At 43.6% G+C, this 24,416-nt stretch overlaps 1 protein-coding gene across 1 annotated transcript in view; it reads left to right on the forward strand.

Moving 5' to 3' along the window:
• The window catches only part of NMD3 (NMD3 ribosome export adaptor), a 761,058-nt gene that overhangs the window by 169,693 nt on the left and 566,949 nt on the right, over positions 1 to 24,416 (forward strand). Inside the window, exon 5 of the mRNA XM_044069978.1 lies at positions 2,825 to 2,905. Within this exon, the coding sequence (XP_043925913.1) occupies positions 2,825 to 2,905 (81 nt within the window). The remainder of the gene's footprint in view (positions 1 to 2,824; positions 2,906 to 24,416) is intronic.

Genomic DNA, 24,416 nt, shown 5'->3' on the forward strand with positions numbered 1-24,416 from the left:
TTTTTTTTTATTGGTTGAAGTTGAAAAACATGGTAAAATAAAAACAAAAATGGCAAAAGGGTCTGTCTGTTTCATCCACTGACAGCCAACCCCTGACCCAACATTTGTAACCACTTTGGCTGTGTGGAACCTACAAGACTGGTTGCAATTAGTAATTTAATAATAGTAATCATAGTAGTGTTTTTTGTCATTGCTTTATATAAACAATAGCCACATTAAAGTATTCTAGCTTGCTTGCTTCACACAAATTACGTTAGTCCTGCAAAGCCAAAATTGTTAATGACAGCAAAATCACTCATCACTCACATGCAGCCATAGGCCATACTCTGCAATTGCAACTACTTAGTTGACTGTGTACAGTTCAGTTCCCTAAATATAATAAAAAGTAGTGGTTACAGTAATGTATTTGTGCTCCATTTCCTACTCTCCTTTGCTAGCCAGCCACACTAAAAGCTATTCATTGCCATGTGTGAGAGTGGCTGTGTGTGTGCGCATGCCTGTGTGTGTATAAGCATGCCTGTGTGTGTATGTGTGTGTGTGTGTGCGCGCGTGCGCAAGACTGCCTGTTTGTATGTGTGTGTGCACGCGTGTCTGTGTGTGCGCACACACATTCTTGTGTGCGTGTGCGCGCATTTGCGCACGCCTGCCTGCGTGTGTGCGTGTGCTACAGATTGCATGGGAACCCCTCCCAAGTCTATTCAAACCCATTCCACTAAAGCAGCCTCCAGTTCCACAGCATTCCTCACAGGAGTTCCCACCAGGGACATCCTGGAAGCTGCCACCTGGACTTCTGTCCATACCTTTACCAAGCATTACCACCTATCTCCGTTTGTTTTTTCTAAGGCTAGGGTAGCGTTTGCCTCTGCAGTTCTGCAGGGCATGCTGACCCATTCGTAGGTCTCTTACTAGTCCTACCCATCCCTCTCCTCAGCTTTGGGAATCCTCCTACAGGTGATGTCTGCAACAGTGAAACATGAAGAACATAGTGCAATTGTGTACACTTGTGTACACTTACCATAAATGTAGATATTCAAGTGTATTCACTGTTGCAGTCATGGTTTCCCACCCTTCTTCTCCCTTATATCTCCTTTCTTTAGGAAGACATAAGTCTGTAATGGTGGCTTTTAGCCACCCTGACCATCTTTCCACATTTTCTTGGGCCTCTGACTGGTTAGGGCAAGAAAAACTGATGTAATGGCATCGACTGCCTTCCTTTATAGCACTGACGACCTGACGTCAGGCAGCAAATGACAGCAGCTGACACAGAAAAAATATTGACTCTGGTATTCAGGCCGGCTGAGGGCTACCATAGCAGGGATAACAAACAAGTGATGACACTCCAACATCTACATTTATGGTAAGTGTACACAACTGTATTTTTTGGTCACTGGCTACGTGGTTTCATTGTAGTACTGTCTGTTGCATGGTTGCACTTCAGAAGATTCTGCAACTGTCCACCTCTCTTGGAAATTGTAACATTGCTGGGGAGTCAAACCAGATTTATGATTTAATGCTACAGTGACCATCTCTGAAAAGTAGATTAGGATGCTTACTATAACAGCATGACTTTGAGGACGTGAAAATTGTAATAGTAAAGTTGTCCTTCCACTAATAGAAGTATATATATTTTATGTTAGATGTTTTATTAGGTGTTTACCCAGTTGCATTTTGTTATAATATTACTACACTAAGGATAATGGCTTATTACATTTACAAGTCCCTGTATGTGCCATAATGGGCTTAAATAACTCCTAGTCCTGCTGGCTGTGTAAGAGACCATTATGAACCTACCCAGCTTCTGTGGAATGCTGTCCTGAAATTAACTTTGGTCCTCTCAGAGACTTGAATACACCTGGTGATGTTCTTGGCTGAGAAAAGAATACACAGTGAGTAAACCCAACTTTTGCGTGTTATATTGGCTTCTCAAAGATGTTCTGTTCTGGTATGTCTCTTACTCACCACTGGACTTTATGGATAGGTTTCAAGATTGGCAGTATGATTTGGTCCAACTTGTATTTGCTGTCCTTAACAGATTGTTCATTTTGATTATCAGTTTTGCAAGTCATATTAATGGTATTTTAGCATAAAATCATTCATAATAAACTTAGTATATCATTTCGTCTGAATTGTGAAGCAAAGCAATGTTGAAAGTGCAGTTCTGATTTCAAAGATTTGAGAATGTGGTTGTCCCCACTGTCACAAGGCAGTACCAGCATCATTAACGATATGAGTTTGAATTGTGTCCCATCTGTCCTGGGAGGCAGAATGTTACGAACTGTGACCTTGCATGCAAATCTATATTTAGAGACCCATTGTGGGGACATTTGGCTTTATGTGTAGCATTTAGAAATGTTTGGGGGAGCTAGCAATGTGACTGACTGAAGCTGGTCTTGTACTGCTTCACAGGCATGTAGGACCAGATACTGTCAAGAGGAAATTGTATGTGGTCATTAGTAGCTTGGTAGGAAACATGGCTGTGGCAGCTTAGTGGACCCCACTCTTGTAATGAGCAGCCCATCTCCCACTCCTGACTCTCTTTTGTGTGCTTGAATACGAATGCAGTAAGTGAAGTTGAAGGTGATCATTTATGGCCATTTGAGCTGCCTTGGGACACTGCGTACTTGGTGTGGACAGATAGGGTGAAGAATAATTATGGCTGCACTCAAGTAAGTGTATTTGTGTACCTTTTCTCTTTTCATATCTGAATTGTAGCCCCCACAACCTTAATCCTATACAGATTGTTTTTATTTTAATGGAAGAAGACAGTTGCACTTCAGTGTTTTAAGTAAGGCTTAATGTAAGAAACTGCTGCTCTTTTTGTCAGGTGCGATTGATTGATGCAGGCTTTGTTTGGACTGAACCTCATTCCAAAAGAATAAAATTGAAGCTGACAATACAGAAAGAGGTAATTGTAAACAAAATCATATTTGTACAATCTGTATTCTATTTATTGAAAACAATTCTAGAATGTCCTTGTTGAAACCAGTATGGCTATTGTTACAGCAAATAGGAAAATCATGATTAGTTAATGGAGAGTGCAGTAAATGAAAAGTAACTTGTGCTTTAAGATTTGAATAAGATATCACTGTTTGCATGGTCTTGATCCATTCATGGGTCTGCCAAACTTGCATTTTTTTTTAAAGTAGTAGTGGTTCAGACTTCTGCTGTACTGTATTGCTTTATGTGACATTTATCCATCCTTTTGCACTCTGTTATCAATGATGAGGATCAGATTCCAAATCCATGTGAGTGGAACTGACCTGGAGGTATAAACCATGTATGCTACTTAGGCAGTGTGAGTCAGATAGCAGCTCAGCTGTTTGGTGGTAGCAAGGGAGGATGGGCAGACGCATCTTTTTGGAGGGGGGTGGAGCTAGCCACACACACACACTGCCACTATCCCTCAAAAGGAGGGGTGATTGCAAGAAGCATCCTGGGGTTGGGAATTCGGCTGACTAAATCACCAGTTTGGTGGCAGCTTTTGTGAGTGTGCATAAGTGTGTACTTGCAAAGGGTTGGCATTGTGGGGCAATCTCCGTGATGTGGTTTGCTCCTCACCCCCCCCCCAATTCAGGAGGTGCATTTTAGGCAATTCATAATGCTTTCATTGCCAATATTTAGGTGAGAACACAAAGCACCATCATGGCTGCCTGAATGATGGCATCCTTTGCACACATCTCACTTCTGCTCTGGAAGCAATATCCCGAGTGAAAGAATAAATGAGTACTTCCTGAGGAGAACTCTTGATGGTTGCAGGTGTGAGGAGTAAAAATAACACAGGAAATAAATGCAAGCTACATTCCATTGAGGTTCAGTCATTCCCTTATTGTCTGCTTAATCGAGTTTAAGGCCGTTCAGGAGCTGGAGTAAGTCCCAGCACTTTGTGGGAGCAAGGTCAAGAAATTAATCTATCTTAGTTAAACACACACACCTCGATGGATATTGCAGTGGGTTACCAGTTCAGATACTCAATGACTTTGAGATATTCTTGGAAACAGGAGCACTATTGAAAGCCCATGTAGACACTAGTAGGGCATGCTAACTTCGCAAAGAAGGTAGTTAAACTGAGGACAGAACTGGAAAACCGACAACTGAGTCAACTGGGCAAGCTTGTTGTGCCACTGTTGTTGAGGTTCAGATCAAAGTAATGTGCAGTGCTGACAGTATTTTGGAGATAACTTTGAGCTTTTTTTATGGAAGTGCTGCATTTGTCAGCACAGTTGAGTTTGCCTCCACCAAAGTACAAAAAATGTGTGAGCGTGAGCATGTGTATACACGCATACTTGTGCCAAAGAGTCATGTGTGCAGCATGTTATTTTGACACCAGTTGTGTAACGTGAGTCCTTAGTGGACACAAGCGCACCCTGTTTACCATTGACACTTTTGAATGTCCTGTCATCTAGTATCATTCCTTAGTAGTCACCAAGAGAACTGATGTCGCCTTTTAAGGAAAAACTTCCCTGTCCATTTCTTCGTCTCTCTTTTCTGTACTTTATCAGTTAATAAACTTATTCACATTTTACTGAGGATCACATTAAGTGAACAACTTTCAGGGACTGTAGCAGATGTGTTTTTCTCTACAAATTGTATGTATTTCATCTTTTAACTACTTGCTTCTCAAGTTTTGGGCCTCAAGTTCTAATACATTTTTATACTTTCACCTCTTTCTCATGGCTTAGTCGGTCTGTCTTGATTAATTCGTTATCTTCTTTCTGTACCTTTGTTATCCACTTTGATCATTTTTCACTCAATCTTCCGGATTTCTACTACCATAGTTGTGAATAGTTTTTATTTTATTTTCTATTGCCATTCTTTCTCTTCACTATACTACCTCCACCCTTTCAGACTTTCCTGGCTTTTTCATCTCTTTTTTTGTTCCCAGCTAAGTTTTGCATCATCTGCAATATTTTTATTCTTACTATACTCTGAGTTGCTATTATCCATAGACAAAGCAACATATATACTTATGACACACACACACACACACACACACACACACACACACACACACACACACACACACACACACACACACACACACACACACACACACACACACACACACACACACACACACACAGACGCAGACACACACACAGACGCAGACACACACACAGACGCAGACACACACACAGACGCAGACACACACACAGACACACACACAGACAGACACAGACACACAGACACACAGACACACACAGACACACACACAGACACACACACACACACACACAGACACACACAGACACAGACACACACACACACACAGACACACACACACACACAGACACACACACACAGACACACACACACACACAGACACACACACACACACAGACACACACACACACACACAGACACACACACACACACACACAGACACACACACACACAGACACACACACACACACACACACACACACAGACACACACACACACACAGACAATCTCCATATACTGATAATGCAACATATTGAACACAACTGATGGATCATCAGCCTATCGAAAAGTATTTTTTTGCAGGGGAGGCAAGCTTCATTGTGCACCCCTCACATCCCCTGCTAATTGTATATAAACCAACTCTCAGATTACCAGTATGTGTAATAAGGTGATTGTTGATAATCTGCGTCAGATTTTTTTCTGTTCAACAATTTAAATTACAATAACTTGTAGACAACTCATAATATTTGTACTATGCATTTGCAGTCACAGGGGATGTTCTTTTGAGAATCATTACCCCTCACTAACTTTGTGTAATAAATGGGTACTTCCAGAACATGAGCAGCATTTCTCTCTTGTTTGAGTTCCCTTACAATGTCAGCACTTTCCTCCTGGCGTAGCCTCACTTTACTAGATATCCATGTTCAGTGCCACCTAGGTATCGATCGATTCATCTTCTGATGGAACTGTAGTGATGAACCTCTTAAGCAGGTTCTTTATTGTATAGCTTTTTTTTTTGTTCTTGCTTTACTCACATGCATAAGCCAGTGTATTTCTTCGTGTCGGTCCCAAGCCCGGATAAATGGGGAGGGTTGCGTCAGGAAGGGCATCTGGTGTAAAACATTTGCCAAATGACATATGCAGACAACAATACAGATTTACATACCGGATCGGTCGAGGCCCAGGTTAACAATGACCACCACCAGTACTGTTAAGACAACAGGGTGCTGGTGGAAATTGGGCTACTGTTGGCCAAAGGAAAAGGAGATGCAGGTGATTGGTGTGACCAAGGTGCAGAGGACAGGTAGAAGTGGAAACAGATGATCCGCTGTGGAGACGCCTAATGGGAACAGCCGAAAGAAAAAAAAAGCTTTAATCACATCAGATAAATGTAATATTTGGAGTACAGATGTTCTTGTTTCACTGTTGCAGTCATCACATTTGGTTATCTGCTTGCAGTAGCCCTCAGTCGGCCTGATTAACAAAGTATTGGGTCTTGCGTTGGTTGCTGTCCCTTCTTCCATGACGTCGGGTCATCAGGGGTATAAATCATGCAGCCAACACCATTACATCAGTCTTTCTTGTCGTGCAGTGCCCGAAGCAGAAGCAGTTCACAATTGCCAGTCGGCCGACTCCTGAAATTTTCATTTTCGAGTTTCAGAACTGAAGTCTTCAACTAAAAGCTAAGTACTCTGTTGGGGAAACTTTTTTTCTTGCCCTAAACCAATGTCAGTAAAAGTAAGTAATTGCATTACTTGTGGAAAGCATATACCTTAAAGATTTTCATTCGTACTGTATTCCTTGCCTAGGCACTGACCACGACATACCTCGCTGTCGGTTTTGTGCCTTATTTAAACCACGAACTATCCATCGTCAGTATATTTTTGCTTCTAAATATTTTGGTGCTCTGTTCAATTATCCTGATATGTCTTCGGTAAGCCGTCCGACTACCGACATTCTGAAAAAATGCAAAGATAAAGAGAGACAGGCCGCCTAGGTCCAAGGCTGCCGACGACGCTTCTCCTAAGCCAGTCGCCAGTTCGCTGGTACTCAGTGAGGTGCTTTCGCAGCCCCTGATACCCACTACTACAGATTTGCAGGCCTCTACTGAGACCCATTCAGAGTCCGGTATGCCACACGTGAGATGCTTCAACTGTGGAACCTGCGGACGTCTCTACCTTGGATGGGTCCGGAGCCGCTGTGCAGGCACCAGCTTCTGAGGGTGTATTCAGGCCTACTGACTTGCGTATTAAACCAATGCCATCTTCTTCCTCAAGGCCTAAAACCCGAGCCATGCCTAGAAAAATGATGCCCAGACCCACATGGTCAGGCCTCTATGCCTAAAAAATAAATAAGAGTGGCTGAAGACCTTATTACTTTAATCAGGGGAAGCCAGCCTTCCCCCCCTCTAAGAGACCTAGGACTGAGTTTGCTTCTGATGCTTCTGATCAGGATTCTGAATTTTCTGTTTCCTCTGATGACCAGGATTTACCCTTATTTACCTATGAGGATTCGGATGCTGAGGACTCTATTCCCTGTGCTTCCCCCTAGAGGATTTTTCTTTTGGTGAAACCTTGCATACTCTCAGGGAGCATTTTCGTTGGGAAGGTCAGGATTTCTCTGATGCTGAAAAGGGGCTTAGAGATTTCTTATTCCTGCCCCAACACAGGCCTTTAGCCATGCCTCCTGTACTGGACATTGTTGATTATGCCTTTTCGGAGTCTAGCTTGGCCCCTGATTCTTTACCTCCTGCTCCCAGAAAACCTAATAGATTTTACAGGGTCCCTGACTCTCACAAGTTCCTCTATAAAAATCTTCCTGCAGATCCTGAGACCATTTCACAGGGACCCAAGGGCATTAAAGCTACTACTGCCAAAAATCCTTCCCCCTCTAATAGAGACACCAGGGCGCTGGATAGATGTGGTAAGAAGGTATACACTTCTGCACTTTGGCTATTAGGGCCTTAATCTGCCAGTTTCATATGTTAAGGTATCAGCAGCATATTATTGAATTGCTTAAACAGAAAATGGTGTTGATTCCTGATTGTGCTGAAAATAAGGATTTACATGATTTACTGCCTTCAGCTGAACAAGTTGGAAAACATACTTTGCAATGTGGTTTTGATTCACTAGAGGCATCTTGCAGGGCTGGTGTAGCTGGGTCTGTACTTAGAAGGCATGCTTGGCTTAAGGAGCAATCCTTGCCAGATCATGTTAAAGCAAAATTACTAGATGCTCCCTTAAACAAGGACCACATGTTTGGCAACAAGGCAGAAGAAGTTCTTAAAAAGATGGAGGAAAAATCTATGCAAACTGTTAAGATTTTTTACAAGTACAACCTCCAAGGTTTAGTAGGCATTGGCCTTCCAAGAATTGGTCCTTTCCTGCCTCTTCCAGACCTTCTCAGTCCAAACCCAGATCCAGCAGAGTTCTCAGGCTCCAGTCCCAGGATATGCACAGGACTAAGCAGTGGGGGGCCTCCATTTCCAAATCTGGGAGTAATAAAACTCCCCCCATGGTAAACTTTCTCAATGACTTCCTTTTAAAACTGGCAAGCACTTCTCAACTGACTGCCCCTTTGGGGGGAAAGATTGCTCTTCATGCAAAAAAACTGGGAACTCATTAACCAGGGCAAATGAGTTTTAAATATAGTGTCCCGGGGATACAGATTTCACTTCCATTAGTTACCAACTCCAGGCAGGTGGCCAGATCTACCCTCAAATCAGTAGGCAGAGGCCCAAAAAACAAGTACTCTCTCTCTTAAGCATAGGGGGCTATTCAACTGGTACCAGAAGAGGAAAAGGGATAAGGTTTCTACTCGAGACTTTTCCTGATATCCAGAAAAGACAATTCATGGCATCCTGTCCTGGACCTGTCTACTCTAAACACCTTTTTGGTGATTCCAAAATTCAAAATGCTGACTCTTCACCAGTTGCTCCCTATGTTAAGCAAAGATCCCTGGTTGGCAACACTAGATTTAAAGGAAGCATAACTGCACATCCCAATCAGGGAATTTTGCAGAAGATACCTACGCTTCAAAGCAGGTTACACGCACTATCAGTTCTCTGCACTGCCCTTTGGCCTATGTACTGCGTTCAGGGTATTCACAAAGTGCCTAGCTCCAGTCCTTGCATTTTGCAGGCAAAGAAATATTCAAATATACCCATACCTGGACGATTGTCTAATTCAGTCAGAAAGCCAGGACATACTTTTGAGTCATCTGGCCTTTGTACAAAGGGTGCTAACTTGTCTGGGGTACACCATAAACTAAAAGAAATCACACCTGGTACCCTGTCAACAAATTATATTCCTGGGAGCAAGCTTGAATACAACTTCCCAGATGGCTTTCCTCACGCCAGAGAAGCAAATTAATTTGACAACCTACTTCAAACAAGTGGCCACAAAAACTCTGCTCTCTGCAAGACAAATACTACAAGCCTTGGGGTCCGTGGCCCCCTGCATTCTTCTAATTCCATATGCAAGACTGCATATGAGGAAGCTACTGTGGTATCTAAAAAGCCTGTGGTGTCAACATTCTCAGGATCTAGAAGCAGTGATTCCTATCATACCTTGCCTATGCCTAGAGTTCCTGTGGTGGCCTGCCACCAAAACAAGGGACTACCATTCACACTACCCCCTGCCGCCCAAACCCTAACAGACGCATCAGATTTTGCATGGGGGCGCACCTGGCAGGGAAGTGCATTCACGGCAGATGAAACCAAAGTCAAATGCACTTGTATATCAATCAAAAAGAAATGTTAGCTGTGCAGAATGCTTTGACAGCCTTCAAGGACCACATTCTTCTAGAGGGATAGATTCCTGTCACAGAGACTTCCCATACTCTGGAACAGACTACCTGTCTATGTCAAACAGAGCTCCTCATTAGCACTTCAAGAAAAATCTTGATGATTGGATGGGAAATGGGAAATTCACCCCGGGGATCACTTCTGTGGCTCTGCTTGACAGGGGCATAGGAAAATAATTTTCTTGGGTGGCGAAAGCCAGGGTACATTTTTTGGCTAGGCTTGTATGGGCCCTAGGGATGATAGCCTAGTACCTACCTATGGACAATGGTAAGGACAGACAACACCACTGTTATGTGGTACATATACAAACAGGGGGGTACTCATTCTTACCCCCCCTGCAGACTAGCCATGGCATTATGGAACACGGGCTAGCCCTGAGCTACCAAGTGTATCTACAAGCTCAATTCCTGCCAGGAAAATTAAATACACTGGCAGATGAACTACACAGAAATCTCATGGACCCACACGAGTGCAAACTGGAACCAAGGATTTTCAGCATGTTGAAAAGCAAATGGGGGAGGCCAGATATAGACCTGTTTGCCTCCCCCCAGAACCATCAAGTGGACAAATTTTGCACAAGGACTCCCTACAAACAAGCTTGGAAAGTGGATGCTCTGTCCTTCAGCTTGAAAAACGTATCAGTTGATGCATTTCCTCCTCTGCCTCTGCTCTACAAAGTACTACTAAAAATCAAAGACGACAAACCAAGGACTATTTTGATTGCACCAGACTGGCCATGCCAACACTGGTACCCCCTCTCGCGCAATGTGTCTGTGTTGGCCCCATGGCACCTGCCCCAGATTCCTTTCCTATTGTCTCAGCAGGAGAACCAGATTCTGCACCCTCAGCTTCAAACACTGAACCTAGCAGCCTGGCTAATTACCTCATCTCTCCTTTACCATCCCTCAGTAAACCAGTGATGGATATTTTAGAGGCAAGGAGGCCTAGTACTAGAAAATCTTATGCTGAAAAATGGAAAAGATTCTGTGCCATAAACCAATCTCGAGGGATGAGCACAGCAGTGCCCAATTTACCTCATATTTTACAATACTTAACTGAGATGCTTCACAAGGGCCTGTCTTTCTCCTCCATCAAAATTCACGCCTTAGCCATTTCAGCTCATTATAACACAGAACCACCCCTCGTCTCTCATCCACTGCTCAAGCAGTTCCTCAGAGGGGCCAAAAATGTACAACCACCCAGGAGAGCTCCAACTCCAGCCTGGGACCTTAACTTTGTATTGGAGAAACTCACTCTTCCCCCTTTACTGCAGACTTAAAATTCCTTTCTTGGAAAACAGCTTTTCTTTTAGCAATCACTTCAGCAAGAAGGGTATCTGAATTACAGGCCCTCATGACAGTGGAGCCTTTCGTCATCTTTCATGAGGACAGTGCGTCCCTCAGGACCAATCCCTCCTTCATGCCCAAGGTGGTATCCAGTGTGGCCCTTAATCAGTCCATTCATTTGCCAACCTTCTTTCCTAATCCACAGAACAAAGGGGAACGGATACTGCACTCATTAGATGTGCACAGACGACTTAGATTCTACTTTTTTTTAAAAAAAATACAGTACTTAATTTGATTTAAACTGTGTATGAAGGAGTGTTGAAGGAATATTTAACTGAAGTTATTCTGCTCTTCAGTAACTTGAACTGAAGCTAGTGTTGGCTGAATTTTGTTATTTGCTAGTAATTACAGGTGTGGGGGTAGCCACATTCTTTGATTTCCTGTCCTTGCATATTTAAACTGGTGCATGTGAAATAATTCCTGCTTTAAAACCTCAGCCTGGCAGCTAAGAACTTGGTTATATTCAACTGGACGTATAAGAGAATTTAAGTACCTTTATCTGCACTTTTTTTTTAAAAATACAGTATTTAATTTGATTTAAACTGTGTATGAAGGAGTGTTGAAGGAATATTTAACTGAAGTTATTCTGCTCTTCAGTAACTTGAACTGAAGCTAGTGTTGGCTGAATTTTGTTATTTGCTAGTAATTACAGGTGTGGTAGCCACATTCTTTGATTTCCTGTCCTTGCATATTTAAACTGGTGCATGTGAAATAATTCCTGCTTTAAAACCTCAGCTTGGCCAGCTAATTCAACTGGACGTATAAGAGAATTTAAGTACCTTTATCTGCACTTTTTTAAAAAAAAATACAGTATTTAATTTGATTTAAACTGTGTATGAAGGAGTGTTGAAGGAATATTTAACTGAAGTTATTCTGCTCTTCAGTAACTTGAACTGAAGCTAGTGTTGGCTGAATTTTGTTATTTGCTAGTAATTACAGGTGTGGGGGTAGCCACATTCTTTGATTTCCTGTCCTTGCATATTTAAACTGGTGCATGTGAAATAATTCCTGCTTTAAAACCTCAGCTTGGCCAGCTAAGAACTTGGTTATATTCAACTGGACGTATAAGAGAATTTAAGTACCTTTATCTGCACTTTTTTTTTTTAAAAATACAGTACTTAATTTGATTTAAACTGTGTATGAAGGAGTGTTGAAGGAATATTTAACTGAAGTTATTCTGCTCTCCCACATAACACAAATACTTGCGAGAGATGCAGCTATTTAGCCAAACTGGAGGCTGAGCTCTCTCAACTCAGGACTGGCAAGACCAGACAGGAGGAGAAGGCAACTACACACACCACAAAACCAGCCTCACATAATGCTACCACTCCACTGAATCAAACACACAAACACACAAAGACATACTCGGAGGCTCTGAGTAAAAATTTACCTAAACAGCAGAGGCCTGCAAAGCAGACACCCAAACAACTGCTACCTCAAGACACCCCACAAGCAACACATAAACCACAAAAGCAGTGTGCAAAGCAGTCACAGCCCTTAAGGCCAAATACAACACCAAACATACTTGTCATAGGTGACTCCATAGTCAGACACACTGACGTCCCACTCACCAGGCTGAACAAGGAGAGGGTCACAGTAAGTTGCTCATCGGGCGCTAGAATCCGCCACATAACACAAGCACTGGTCACTCCACGGCAAGTACAAATATGACACAGTCATTGTCCATGCTGGTGTGAACGACCTGAGACGCACTCCCTGGACTACATGAAAAGAGACATAGAGGAGCTCTCTGATTATGTAGCCCAGGCAGGTATGACCCTAACCCTGAGCAGTATCCTTCCTTCACCAAGAATGATGCCACAATATAGAGACAAGATGATCAGCTTTAACAATTGGCTTAATGTCTGGTGTCATTCAAAGGGATCCAGTGTCTGTCTGCCTGGGATGACATGCTTGACAAGCCACGCTGCTTCGCAAGAGACGGCTTGCACCTGTCACCCCTGGGATTCCGGATATTGGCTAAGGTTCTTGCCACCCCCATAGTGCCTTTTTTAGGCAAGGCTCAAATTCTAAACCTACCACCCTAGAAAACAAAAATGGGAAGAAACTGAGGGTAATGCTGCTCAATGCCAGAAGTCTAAATCTCAAAATGCACGCACTCGAGGCCCTTCTCAGTATGGAGAACATTGATGTCTGTGCTGTAACTGAAACCTGGTTCAAGGCTCCTGAGAGCACCCCGGCACTGTTAGGTTTTACCTCATATCATGCTTTCCGGCCCCAAAACCCAGACCACACCACAAAAGGAGGGGGTGTATCCATATTCATAAAGGATACCCACACCTCCAGGTTGGTGGCAACGCATAAGCTTGAAACCATCCAGGTGCAACTAACCATAGGCAAAACTGCTCTACAAATTGTAGCATGCTACAGGCCACCCTCTCAAACTCAGGAACCCCACACAGCCTTCCTGAAGACACTGGAGGGTATAAATGTATCTCCAAACACCATCATATTGGGTGACTTCAACTACCCGAATATAGACTGGGAACATTACTCAAGCCCTAACTTTCTAGCCCAACGGTTCCTGGAGTTCATAAATTCAAATGCCATGGAACAGCTAGTCACTGTTCCCACGAGAGGAGAAAATATACTAGATCTCATTGTCACAAACATGGGGACAAAATGCTCCACGGAAGTATATCCCTCATTGGTGAGATCTGATCATAAACTAATCTCACTGGAAATCCACATCCCCCACCCCAAACAAAAAAGACCATAGTGAAGAACTTCTCTAAAGCAAACTTCACACTACTCAAGACTGGTGTGGTATCCTTCAAGGCCCCTGAGCCAGAGGAAACCACAACCCAAGCTGGAAGCCCTTACAAATGCCTTCTATGAACACCTGCAGGACTGCATGGATCAGGCAATCCCAAATAAAACCAAGACTCTTTCCACAGAGGGCAAACGTCCAGTCTGGTGGGACCCCAGCCATTAACAAACTTTACAATAAGAGGAGAAAGCTATTACATGATAGAACAAAATCCATAAAAGGGAAGTCACCCCTGATCATTATTAGTAAAAAATACGAGCACTCATAAAATCAACTAAGGCCAATTTTGAGAGAAAATTGCCATGGATTCAAAGGACAATCATAAGGCCTTTTTCAGCTATGTTAGGAACCTGGGTGGAAACTCCCAGATATGCTCAGAATTAGTCCAAAATTATACAAAAATCACTGAACCCACAGACATTGCCAACATACTGGCAGACAGGTTCACTGCAAACCTCACCCCTCTCTCCCTCCCCAAAGGAGCGCTAACTATCCCAGCCGAGTCTAGCCTCCCGGACATCTCAAATGCAGGTGAAAGCTGCTGTCTCTAAAGCTAAAAACACAGCATCAATGGGACCGGATGGTGTCCCCGGCTGTGTGCTACACGAGCTAAATGAGGAATTAAACCCGCACATAAGGCAGCTGTTTAATCTCAGCCTTACCACAGGATACGTGCCCAAGGAGTGGCGACGGCAACTATGGTCCCGCTCCACAAAGGCGGGCGCCTCTGGACCCTGGTAATTACCGCCCATAAGCTTAACAAGTCTAGTCTGCAAAGCTATGGAGAGGATCATAATGGAGCTCATAAACAAAGATATAGGGGACTTGCAGACATTGGACCCGACCCAGTTTGGCTTTGTCAAGGGAAGATCATGCCTTTTGAACTTGGTCGACTTCTTGAAACAGTCACCAAGGCCATTGATGAGGGAAAGGCAGTCCATACAGCCTACCTTGACCTTGCAAGGCTTTACACAATACCCCACTCGGTATTGTAGAAAAACTTACCAGCTTAAATGTAAACCCATATGTCACAAGATGGGTTGCAAACTGGCTTAAGGACAGAACCCACAGGGTTAGAGTTGCTGGCGCTGTGTCAGACTCCAAGCCGGTCACAAGTGGTGTCCCACAGGGCTCGGTCCTTGGCCCCTATTGTTTGGCATCTACTTCTCAGAAGTACAGGCCAACATGGGAGGACTTTGGCTGACAAAGTTTGCAGGCGACTGCAAACTGGGCCATAGTGGAAAGTGCATCGGACACGGATATCCTTCAGAAGGGACTCACGGAAACAGATAGCTGGTGCCAGAGCCATGGCCTGAAGTTAAACGCCAAAAATGTATAGTCATACCCTTCGGGAAAACAAGGTAACCCCAAGCTACCATATAGGTGGCAATCCACTAAGCACAGAAGAGGTTATCAGGGACCTGGGGACCCAGGTTGACAGTGGCCTTTCTTTTGACACTCACGTTGCTAAAGTGGTTAGAAAGACCTTCTACATTGCCCACCTGATCATGAAGGATTCACATCCAGATCTAGTGAGGTCATTGTTCCCCTGTACTCTTCACTTATCAGACCAATGATCGAGTACAATGCCCCATTCGGGATGTATCTCACCCGACATCTGCAGCAATTGGAGAGACCCCAAAAGTTCCTCACCAAAAGGATAAAGGGACTCCAAAATCTGTCATATGCTGCCAGATTGAAGAAACTCCAGCTCTTTTCAGTCATACCGCCTGCTCAGAGGTGACATGTGCCTGACATACAAGGCCATGTCCAACCCGGAATTAATGGACATGCTCCACCTCAAAAATCCAAATCCACCAAAACCACTAGAGCAAGCGACTTAAACCTTAGCACGGATATAAATAGGACGTGCTGGAGGGATAGATTTATCACTCAGAGACTCCCTATGCTGTGGAATAAAATCCCGGTCCATGTGAGGCAGGAGCACCTCGCTGACTCTGTTCAAGAGAAATCTAGACCTGTGGATGGGAGATCGTAGGTTTGCCCCGGGAATCATCTCTGTGTCACTGCTGGACAGAGGCACAACAAACTAATGGGCACAGTATTTTTTCATATAAGGGGTGGCGTAAGCCACAAAAATTTGGGCTAGGCTTATAAATGCCTTAGGGCAGATAGCCTAGTATAAACCTATGAACCTATGAACTTGGACAGGACTAAACCTCAAAAGATATCTGAACAACTGCTGGTGGCTTTTGCTGCAGGGGCAGAGGGGAAGGCTATTTCAAAGCAAACCATTTCCAAATGGATAGGCCATTGAATTCATTTCTGCTACAAGCATCATGGAAAACCTATCCCACAGGGGATTAGACCCCACTCAACCAGGGCTGCATCTACCTCTACAGCCTTTCTCAGAGGCGTCCCTACCAGGGACATCCTAGAAGCTGCTACCTGGAGTTCTGTACATACTTTCACTAAGCACTGTCATCTGCCAGTTTTCTGTAAATCCGCTGGCTGTGCCACTGCAGTCTTGCAGGGTATTCTAGCTGGTCCTAATGCTCTCTAAATTCCTCCTCCCATCCTTAGCTTTGGAAATCTACCCAAATGTGATGACTGCAGCAGTGAAACACGAAGGACATAGTACAGTTGTGTACACTTACCATAAATGTAGATGTTCGAGTGTATTCACTGTTGCAGTCCTGGTTACCCTCCCTCCAGCCCCCTTACTTCTTTTGGCTATACCTCTACTCTCCTTTATTATGCTCAAAAGTTTTTTGGTGTTGTTGCTTTTTTGTTGGAGGTATAACCTTGTATATTTTTAGATTTAATTGCTTCCCTTTAGGGGGGCACCTGACACCTGGGGCAAGAAAAACTGATGTAATGGTGTCAGCCGCATGTTTTATACCCCTGACGACCTGACGTCACAGAAGAAGGGACAGCAACCGACGCAGGACACGAGACTTTGTTAATCAGGCTGACTGAGGGCTACTGCAAGCAGATAACCAAATGTGATGACTGCAACAGTGAATACACTCTAACATCTACATTTATGGTAAGTGTACACAACTGTACTTTTTTACTGCTAGATCAAGTCCTTTTTTGCTGACCGTGTTTGCTACCTAATCTGCTAATGCCTTAACCCAAAGATAAAAAAAAATTCTCTGACTTTGAACTGTGCTCCTTTTTAAAAAAGAGGAGTATAGAGAGAATGTTCCTTTTATTCTGCTTATGAACTGTAACTGCACTTTTTTTTAAAGATAATGTTTAAAGGTGCAAAACATGGTTTTCTTTTCAAACAAAAAAGTGTATGCTTGTGAACACTTTTTTGTATGTGAAAAGAATATTTCATTGTGAAGCCTTAAAAAAAATATTATGTTTTAAATATTGCATCCAGACGTGGAAGACTTCATGTAGTGAGCCATGTTTCTGGCATTAATATTCATATGAATGGAGGGAGCGGATGTTCATCATGTTTCACTGTTGCAGTCATTACACTTGGGTTATCCTGCTGGCAGGTGACCCGAGTTCCAAAGTCTTGGTCCGGCGTCGGTTGCAGTCGCCTCTTCCCTGACGTCAGTGCACCAGGGGTATAAAAGTTGCGACCGACGCCATTTTCTTCAGTCTTTCTTGCCGCGCAGTGCCCGAAGCAAAAGCAGTTCGCAAGTGCCTGTTGACCGACTCCTGAGATTTTCAAATTTGAGTTTCAGAACTGAAGTCTTCAATAAAGCTAAGTACCCCATTGGGGAAACTATTTCTTGCTCCTGACCGATGTCAGTAAAAGTTAATAATTGTATTTCTTGTGGGAAGCAAATACCTCATATGGACTTTCACTCTTACTGTATTCCTTGCCTAGGCCCTGATCACGACATTACCAGTTGTCGGTTTTGTGCCAAATTCAATAAACGCACTATTAAACGTCGGTACAATTTTGCTTTACATTACTTTGGCTGAAGGTTTAATTACATAATGCCAAATTACATAATGCACAATTAAACGTCAGTTTGATTATGCTCGCCATTATTTTGGCCGAAGGTTCAATTATACCATGCTGTCGGAACAACCGACCGGAATACACAAAAAACACAAAGACAAAGATAAAGACAGGCATCCGAGGTCCAAAACTGACAATGAAGCCTCTTCTAGGCAGTCGCCGGTTCTCAATGAGCCGTTTTCGCAGCCCCTGACACCCGCTACCTCAGAGCCACAGGCTGCCTCCAACTCCCATGTGGAGATTTCTAGGCCTCTGGAAACTCAAGGTATTGGGCCTACGGAAATTAACCCCTCAGATGGGTCTGGAGCCGCTGAGCAGGCATCAGCTTCTGAGAGTGTTTTCAGACCTTCACAGCTTACCATCAAAACGACAACCAAGTCTAAAACTCCATTAAAGACAAAGAAACAAGTACAGCATTCACCGGGACAGGCCTCCATGCCTAAAAACAGATGCTCAAAATGGCCGAAGACCTTATTGCTCTGATCAGGGGTTCCCATCCCCCTCCTGGCCTAGGCAGGATACAGACTGATTCCTCTGACCAGGTTTCCATTTCTTCTGATTCCTCTTCAGACCAGGGATACTCTTTACAACCCTATGAGAACTCTGATGCTGAAGAATCAATACCTTCAGCCTCTTCTCCTGAGGATTACTCTCTTTGGGGAAACTTTACATACCATGAGGGAGCATTTCCATTGGGAGAGCCAGGATTATTCAGAATCCAAGAAAAGGCTCAGAGATTTTCTTTTATTGCCTCAGCACAGGCCCCTTGCCATTCTGCCTGTGTTAGATGTTGTGGATGATGTGTTCTCTGAATGCAGTTTAACCCCTGATTCCTTTCCCCCAGCAACAGTGAAGCCAGATAGGTACTACAGAGTCCTTGACTCTCACAAATTTCTTTATAAAAACCCTGCTGCTGACCATGAAACTATTTCCCAGGGTCCCAAAGGGGTAAAGGCTTCCACTGATAAAAATCCGGTTCCCTCTGACAGGGATTCTACAGCATTACATAGATGGGGGAAGAAAGTTTACACTTCTGCAACTTTAGCAGTAAGGGCTTTAAATTGCCAGTTCCACATGCTTAAATACCAACAATATTTAATGTCTCTGTTAAAACAGAAAATGCTTACAAGCTCAGAAGGTCCTGACTATAAGGACATGCAGGATTTATTGCATGCAGCTGAACAAGTGGGAAAACATACTCTGCAATGTGGTTTTGATTCATTAGAGGCTTCTTGTAGAGCTGCAGTTACAGGATCTGTGATTCGAAGGCATGCTTGGTTAAAAGAACAAGGTTTACCTGATCATGTTAAGGCAAAATTACTGGATGCTCCTTTACAGCATATCATCTTGTTTGGTGTTAAGGCAGAAGAGGTATTAAAGAAAATGGAGGATAAGGCAAAATCTATGCAAACAGTGAAGGATTTCTTACAGGTACAGTCACCTCAATTTAGCAGAAATTGTCCTTCTAATTGGCCTTCTAAAAATTGGTCCTTTCCAGGGTCAGACAGGCCACAAAGAGGCAGATACAGACGCCCAAGAGGCAGATCTCGACCCCAAGGCTCTTACAGATCACGACAGTGGGGTGCTTCAACCCCAAAACAACCCCAAAAGAAGGAGAAGACAAGTCACAACCTTATAGGAAACAGTCCCAATGACTTCCCACTTCAAATGCCAAGCACTTACCTTTTGGCAGCTAGCACTTTTTTTCACAAAATTGGCATATAAATGGGTTCTGAATATTGTGTCAAGGTTACAGGTTCCACTTTCACACTCTACCAAGGTCAAAAGGAATGCCAGACCTGCCACAAAATCAATGGGCAAAGGCACAAAAACAAATTACAACCCTCATGGACATGAGACCTATTCAGAAAGTGCCACAACAGGAACAAGGCCAAGGATTTTACTCAAGACTTTTCTTGGTCCCCAGAAAGGACAAAGCCTGGAGACCCATACTGGACCTATCTACTCTAAATACTTACCTGGATGTTCCAAAATTCAAAATGTTGACACTATAGCAACTTCTTCCCATGCTGGGCAAGAAGGCTTGGCTTGTTACTTTGGACGTCAGAGAGGCATACCTGCATGTCCCAATCAGACAAAATTGCAGAAGATACCTCAGTTTCATAACTGGCACAATGCATTACCAATTCTCTGCACTGCCCTTTGGCTTATCTAGTGCGCCCAGGGTCTTCACAAAATGCCTGGCACCAGTAATTGCATTTTGCAGACAAAAAGGAATTCAAATATATCCCTACTTGGACGACTGCATTATTCAAGCAGAGAGCAAGGGCACCTTCTAAAGCATCTGGCATTTGTAAAAAGATTGCTAATTTGCCTTGGGTACACAGTAAATGAAAAGAAGTCAAAACTAGTGCCCTCATAAGAGATAATATTCCTGGGTGCCAGCTTAAATACAATGGCCCAGATGGCTTACCTCACGCCAGACAAGCAAAGACAACTGACTCAGTACTTTCAAGTGATGGCAACAAAAACCCAACTCCCTGCAAGAAAAATTCTGCAGGCCTTGGGGTTCATGGCATCCTGCATACTACTAATAACATATGCCAGACTGCATATGAGGAAATTACAATGGTACCTAAAAATGTGTTTGGACTCAACACTGTCACAGTTTGGAAACAGTAATACCACTTATTCCCTGCCTACAACAGGAGTTTCGATGGTGGTCCCAGGCCTGTCACAACAACAAGGGACAGCCTTTCACTTTAACCACAGCCAGGCAGACACTAACAACAGATGCTTCGGATTACGCCTGGGGAGCACACATGGCAGGAAAATGTATTCAGGGCAAGTGGGCCACAGACCAAATGCATCTTCACATCAATCAAAAAGAGATGCTAGCTGTACAAAATGCCCTAACAGCTTTCAAGGACCTTCTGCATCCAGTTCAACTATTACTAAAGACGGACAACACCACAGTTATGTGGTACATAAACAAGCAAGGGGGCACTCATTCCTATCCCCTCTGCAGACAAGCCATGACTTTGTGGAACACAGCACTGACCTATCAAGTTCATCTGCAAGCACAATTCCTGCCAGGAAAGAAAAATGCTCTGGCAGATGACTTAAGCAGAAACATCATGGATCCTCACGAGTGGAAATTAAATCCACAAGTATTCAGTATGATAACACAAAAATGGGGGTGCCCAGACATGGAGATTTTTGCCTCCCCTCTGAACTGCTAACTACAGAAATTCTGCACAAGGACTTACCACACACAAGCATGGAAAGTGGATGCTCTCTCGTTCAGCTGGAAAACCCTAAAAGTTTATGCCTTCCCACCACTGCCTCTCCCTTCAAAGGTACTCCTAAAAGCCAGACAAGAAAGGCCAAAATGATCCTGATGGCCCCAGACTGGCCACACCAGCACTGGTACCCAATCTGAAAGAACTTGGCTCAAGGCCCAGCATGGATTTTACCTCAAATTCCTCATCTTCTGAGTCAACAAAACAATCAGATCCTGCACAGCCAGCTCAAAACCTTAAACCTGGCTGCATGGCAAATTACTTAGCCAAGCAGCCAACACCTCTCTGTAAAGCTGTTATGGATGTCATTTTGGAGGCCAGGAGGCCCAGCACCAGGAAATCCTATTCAGAAACGTTGAAGAGATTCTGCGCCTGGAACCAGGCTCAAAGCTTTGACCCTCTTGTTCCAAATATTCCTCAGATATTACAATACTTAACTGAGATGCTGGACAAAGGCCTATCCTTTTCATCCATTAAGATCCACGCCTGTGCCATCTCAGCTCATTACAACATGGATCCTCCTATTTTTTCTCATCCATTATTAAAACAGTACCTCAGAGGGGCTAAAAACATAAGACCGCCCTGGAGAGCACCAACTTGGGACCTCAACTTTGTCTTGGAAAAACTAAGTTTATCTCATTTTGAGCCAGCCAATTCGGCCGAATTAAAATGTGTCATGGAAAACTGCTTTGCTTCTGGCAATAACCTCAGCACGAAGAGTCTCAGTTACAGGCACTAATGGCAGTGGAACCTTTCATCATTTTTCATCAGGACAGGGTTTCTTTAAGAACAAACACTACATTTATGCCAAAGGTGGTATCCAGTGTGGCTCTTAACCAAACTATTCACTTGCCAACATTTTATCCAAATCCCTAGAATAAAGGGGAGAGACTTCTGCACTCATTGGACATACACAGGAAGTTACGCTTCTACTTGGATAAAACAAAAGCTTTCAGGAAAACTGAGCAATTGTTTGTAGCATATGCTGCAGGATCACAGGGAAAGGCTATTTCAAAGCAGACCATTTCAAAGTGGATAGGACACTGTATCTGTTTCTGCTACACACAGCATGGAAAAACTGTACCTAGCAACATTAGACCACATTCCACCAGGGCAACAGCCACTTCAACTGCATACCTTAGAGGAGTACCTACCAAGTATATTTTGGAAACTGCAACTTGGAGTTCAGTGCACACCTTTACCAAGCATTACCACTTGCCTCTTTACTCTTAAATCCAGAGCTGGCTTTGCCACTGCAGTTCTGCAGGGCCTCATAGCTACCCCGAATCGTTTGTAGACCCAGCCACCCAACCTCAGCTTTGGGATTCAACCCAAGTGTAATGACTGCAGCAGTGAAACACGGAGAACATAGTACAGTTTTGTACCTACCATAAATGTAGATGTTCGAGTGTATTCACTGCTGCAGTCCAGGTTACTCTCCCTCCATCCCCACTTCTTAGCTGTGACTTAGGTTGTATAGGGTAGAAAGGTATAGATAAGTCACAGCTAAGAAGTGGGGATGGAGGGAGAGTAACCTGGACTGCAGCAGTGAATACACTCGAACATTTAGGTTGTATAGGGTAGAAAGGTATAGATAAGTCACAGCTAAGAAGTGGGGATGGAGGGAGAGTAACCTGGACTGCAGCAGTGAATACACTCGAACATCTACATTTATGGTAGGTACAAAACTGTACTTTACAGGCTCTGTTATTCGAAGGCATGCTTGGTTGAAAGAGCTAAGTTTACCTGACCATGTTAAAGTAAAATTACTGGATGCTCCACTGCAGCATGGTACTTTGTTTGGTGTTAAGGCAGAGGAAATGTTAAAGAAAATGGAGGATAAAGCAAAATCAATGCAGATAGTGAAGGATTTCTTACAGGTTCAACCACCTAGATTTAGCAGAAACTGGCCTTCAAAAAATTGGTCCTTTCCAGTGTCAGACAGGCCACAAAGAGGCAGATACATACACCCAAGAGGCAGATCTCAGCCCCAAGGCTCCTACAGACATAAACAATGGGGTGCTTCAGCCCCCAAAGGAGGGGAAGACAAATCACAGCCTTATAGGAAACAGTCCCAATGACTTCTCTCTACAAATGCCAAGCACTTACCTTTTGGCAGCTCCCCTAGGGGGAAAGGTAGCACTTTTCTCAAAACATTGGCACATAATCACCCAAGACCAATGGGTGCTGAATATTGTTTCTCAGGGCTACAGGTTCCACTTCACACACTTCCAAAATCAAAAGGTATGCCAGACCTGCCACAAAACCAATGAGCAGAGGCCCAAAAACAGATTGCTGCTCTTATGGACATGGAAGCTATTCAAAGAGTTCCACAGCAAGAACAGGGACAAGGTTTTTACTCGAGACTTTTCTTAGTACCCAGAAAGGACAAAGCCTGGAGACCAATACTGGACCTGTCAATCCTAAATAATTTCCTGGATGTTCTGAAATTCAAAATGTTAACACTACAGCAACTTCTGCCCATGCTGGGCAAGAAGGCTTGGCTAGTTACTTTGGACCTCAAGGAGGCATACCTGCATGTCCCAATCAGACAAACTTGCAGAAGATACCTCAGATTCATAGCAGGCTCAATGAATTACCAATTCTCTGCACTGCCCTTTGGCTTATTTACTGCGCCCAGGGTCTTCACAAAATGCCTGGTACCAATAATTGCATTTTGCAGACAAAAAGGAATTCAAATATATCCCTACTTGGACGACTGCCTTATTCAAGCAGAGAGCAAGGACATTCTTCTGCAGCATCTGGTGTTTGTAAAAAAATTACTAATTTGCCTAGGGTACACAGTAAACGAAAAGAAATCAAAACTAGTGCCCTCTCTAGAGATAATATTCCTGGGTGCAAACTTAAATACAACTACCCAGAAGGCATATCTCACGCCAGACAAACAAAGGCAACTGACTCATTACTTTCAAATGATGGCAACAAAAACCCAGCTCCCTGCAAGAAAAATTCTGCAGGCCCTGGGCTTCATGGTATCCTGCATTCTACTAATTCCATATGCAAAACTGCATATGAGGAAACTACAATGGTATCTGAAGTGTTTGGACTCAGCATTGTCACAGCCTGGAGACAATCATAACTTTAATTCCCTGCCTACAACAGGAGTTTCGATGGTGGTCCTAGGCCTGTTACCACAACAAGGGACAGCCGTTCACCTTATATATAGCCAGCAGACAAAAACAACAGATGCATCGGATTGTGCCTGGGGGGCACATATGGCAGGAAAATGTATTCAGAGCACGTGGCCCAAGAAACAAATGCATCTTCACATCAACCAAAAAGAGACGCTAGCTGTTCAGAA

Source organism: Protopterus annectens, chromosome 4.part1, assembly GCF_019279795.1.
Source record: "Protopterus annectens isolate FY-2018-M chromosome 4.part1, PAN1.0, whole genome shotgun sequence".
Taxonomy (NCBI): domain Eukaryota; kingdom Metazoa; phylum Chordata; order Ceratodontiformes; family Protopteridae; genus Protopterus; species Protopterus annectens.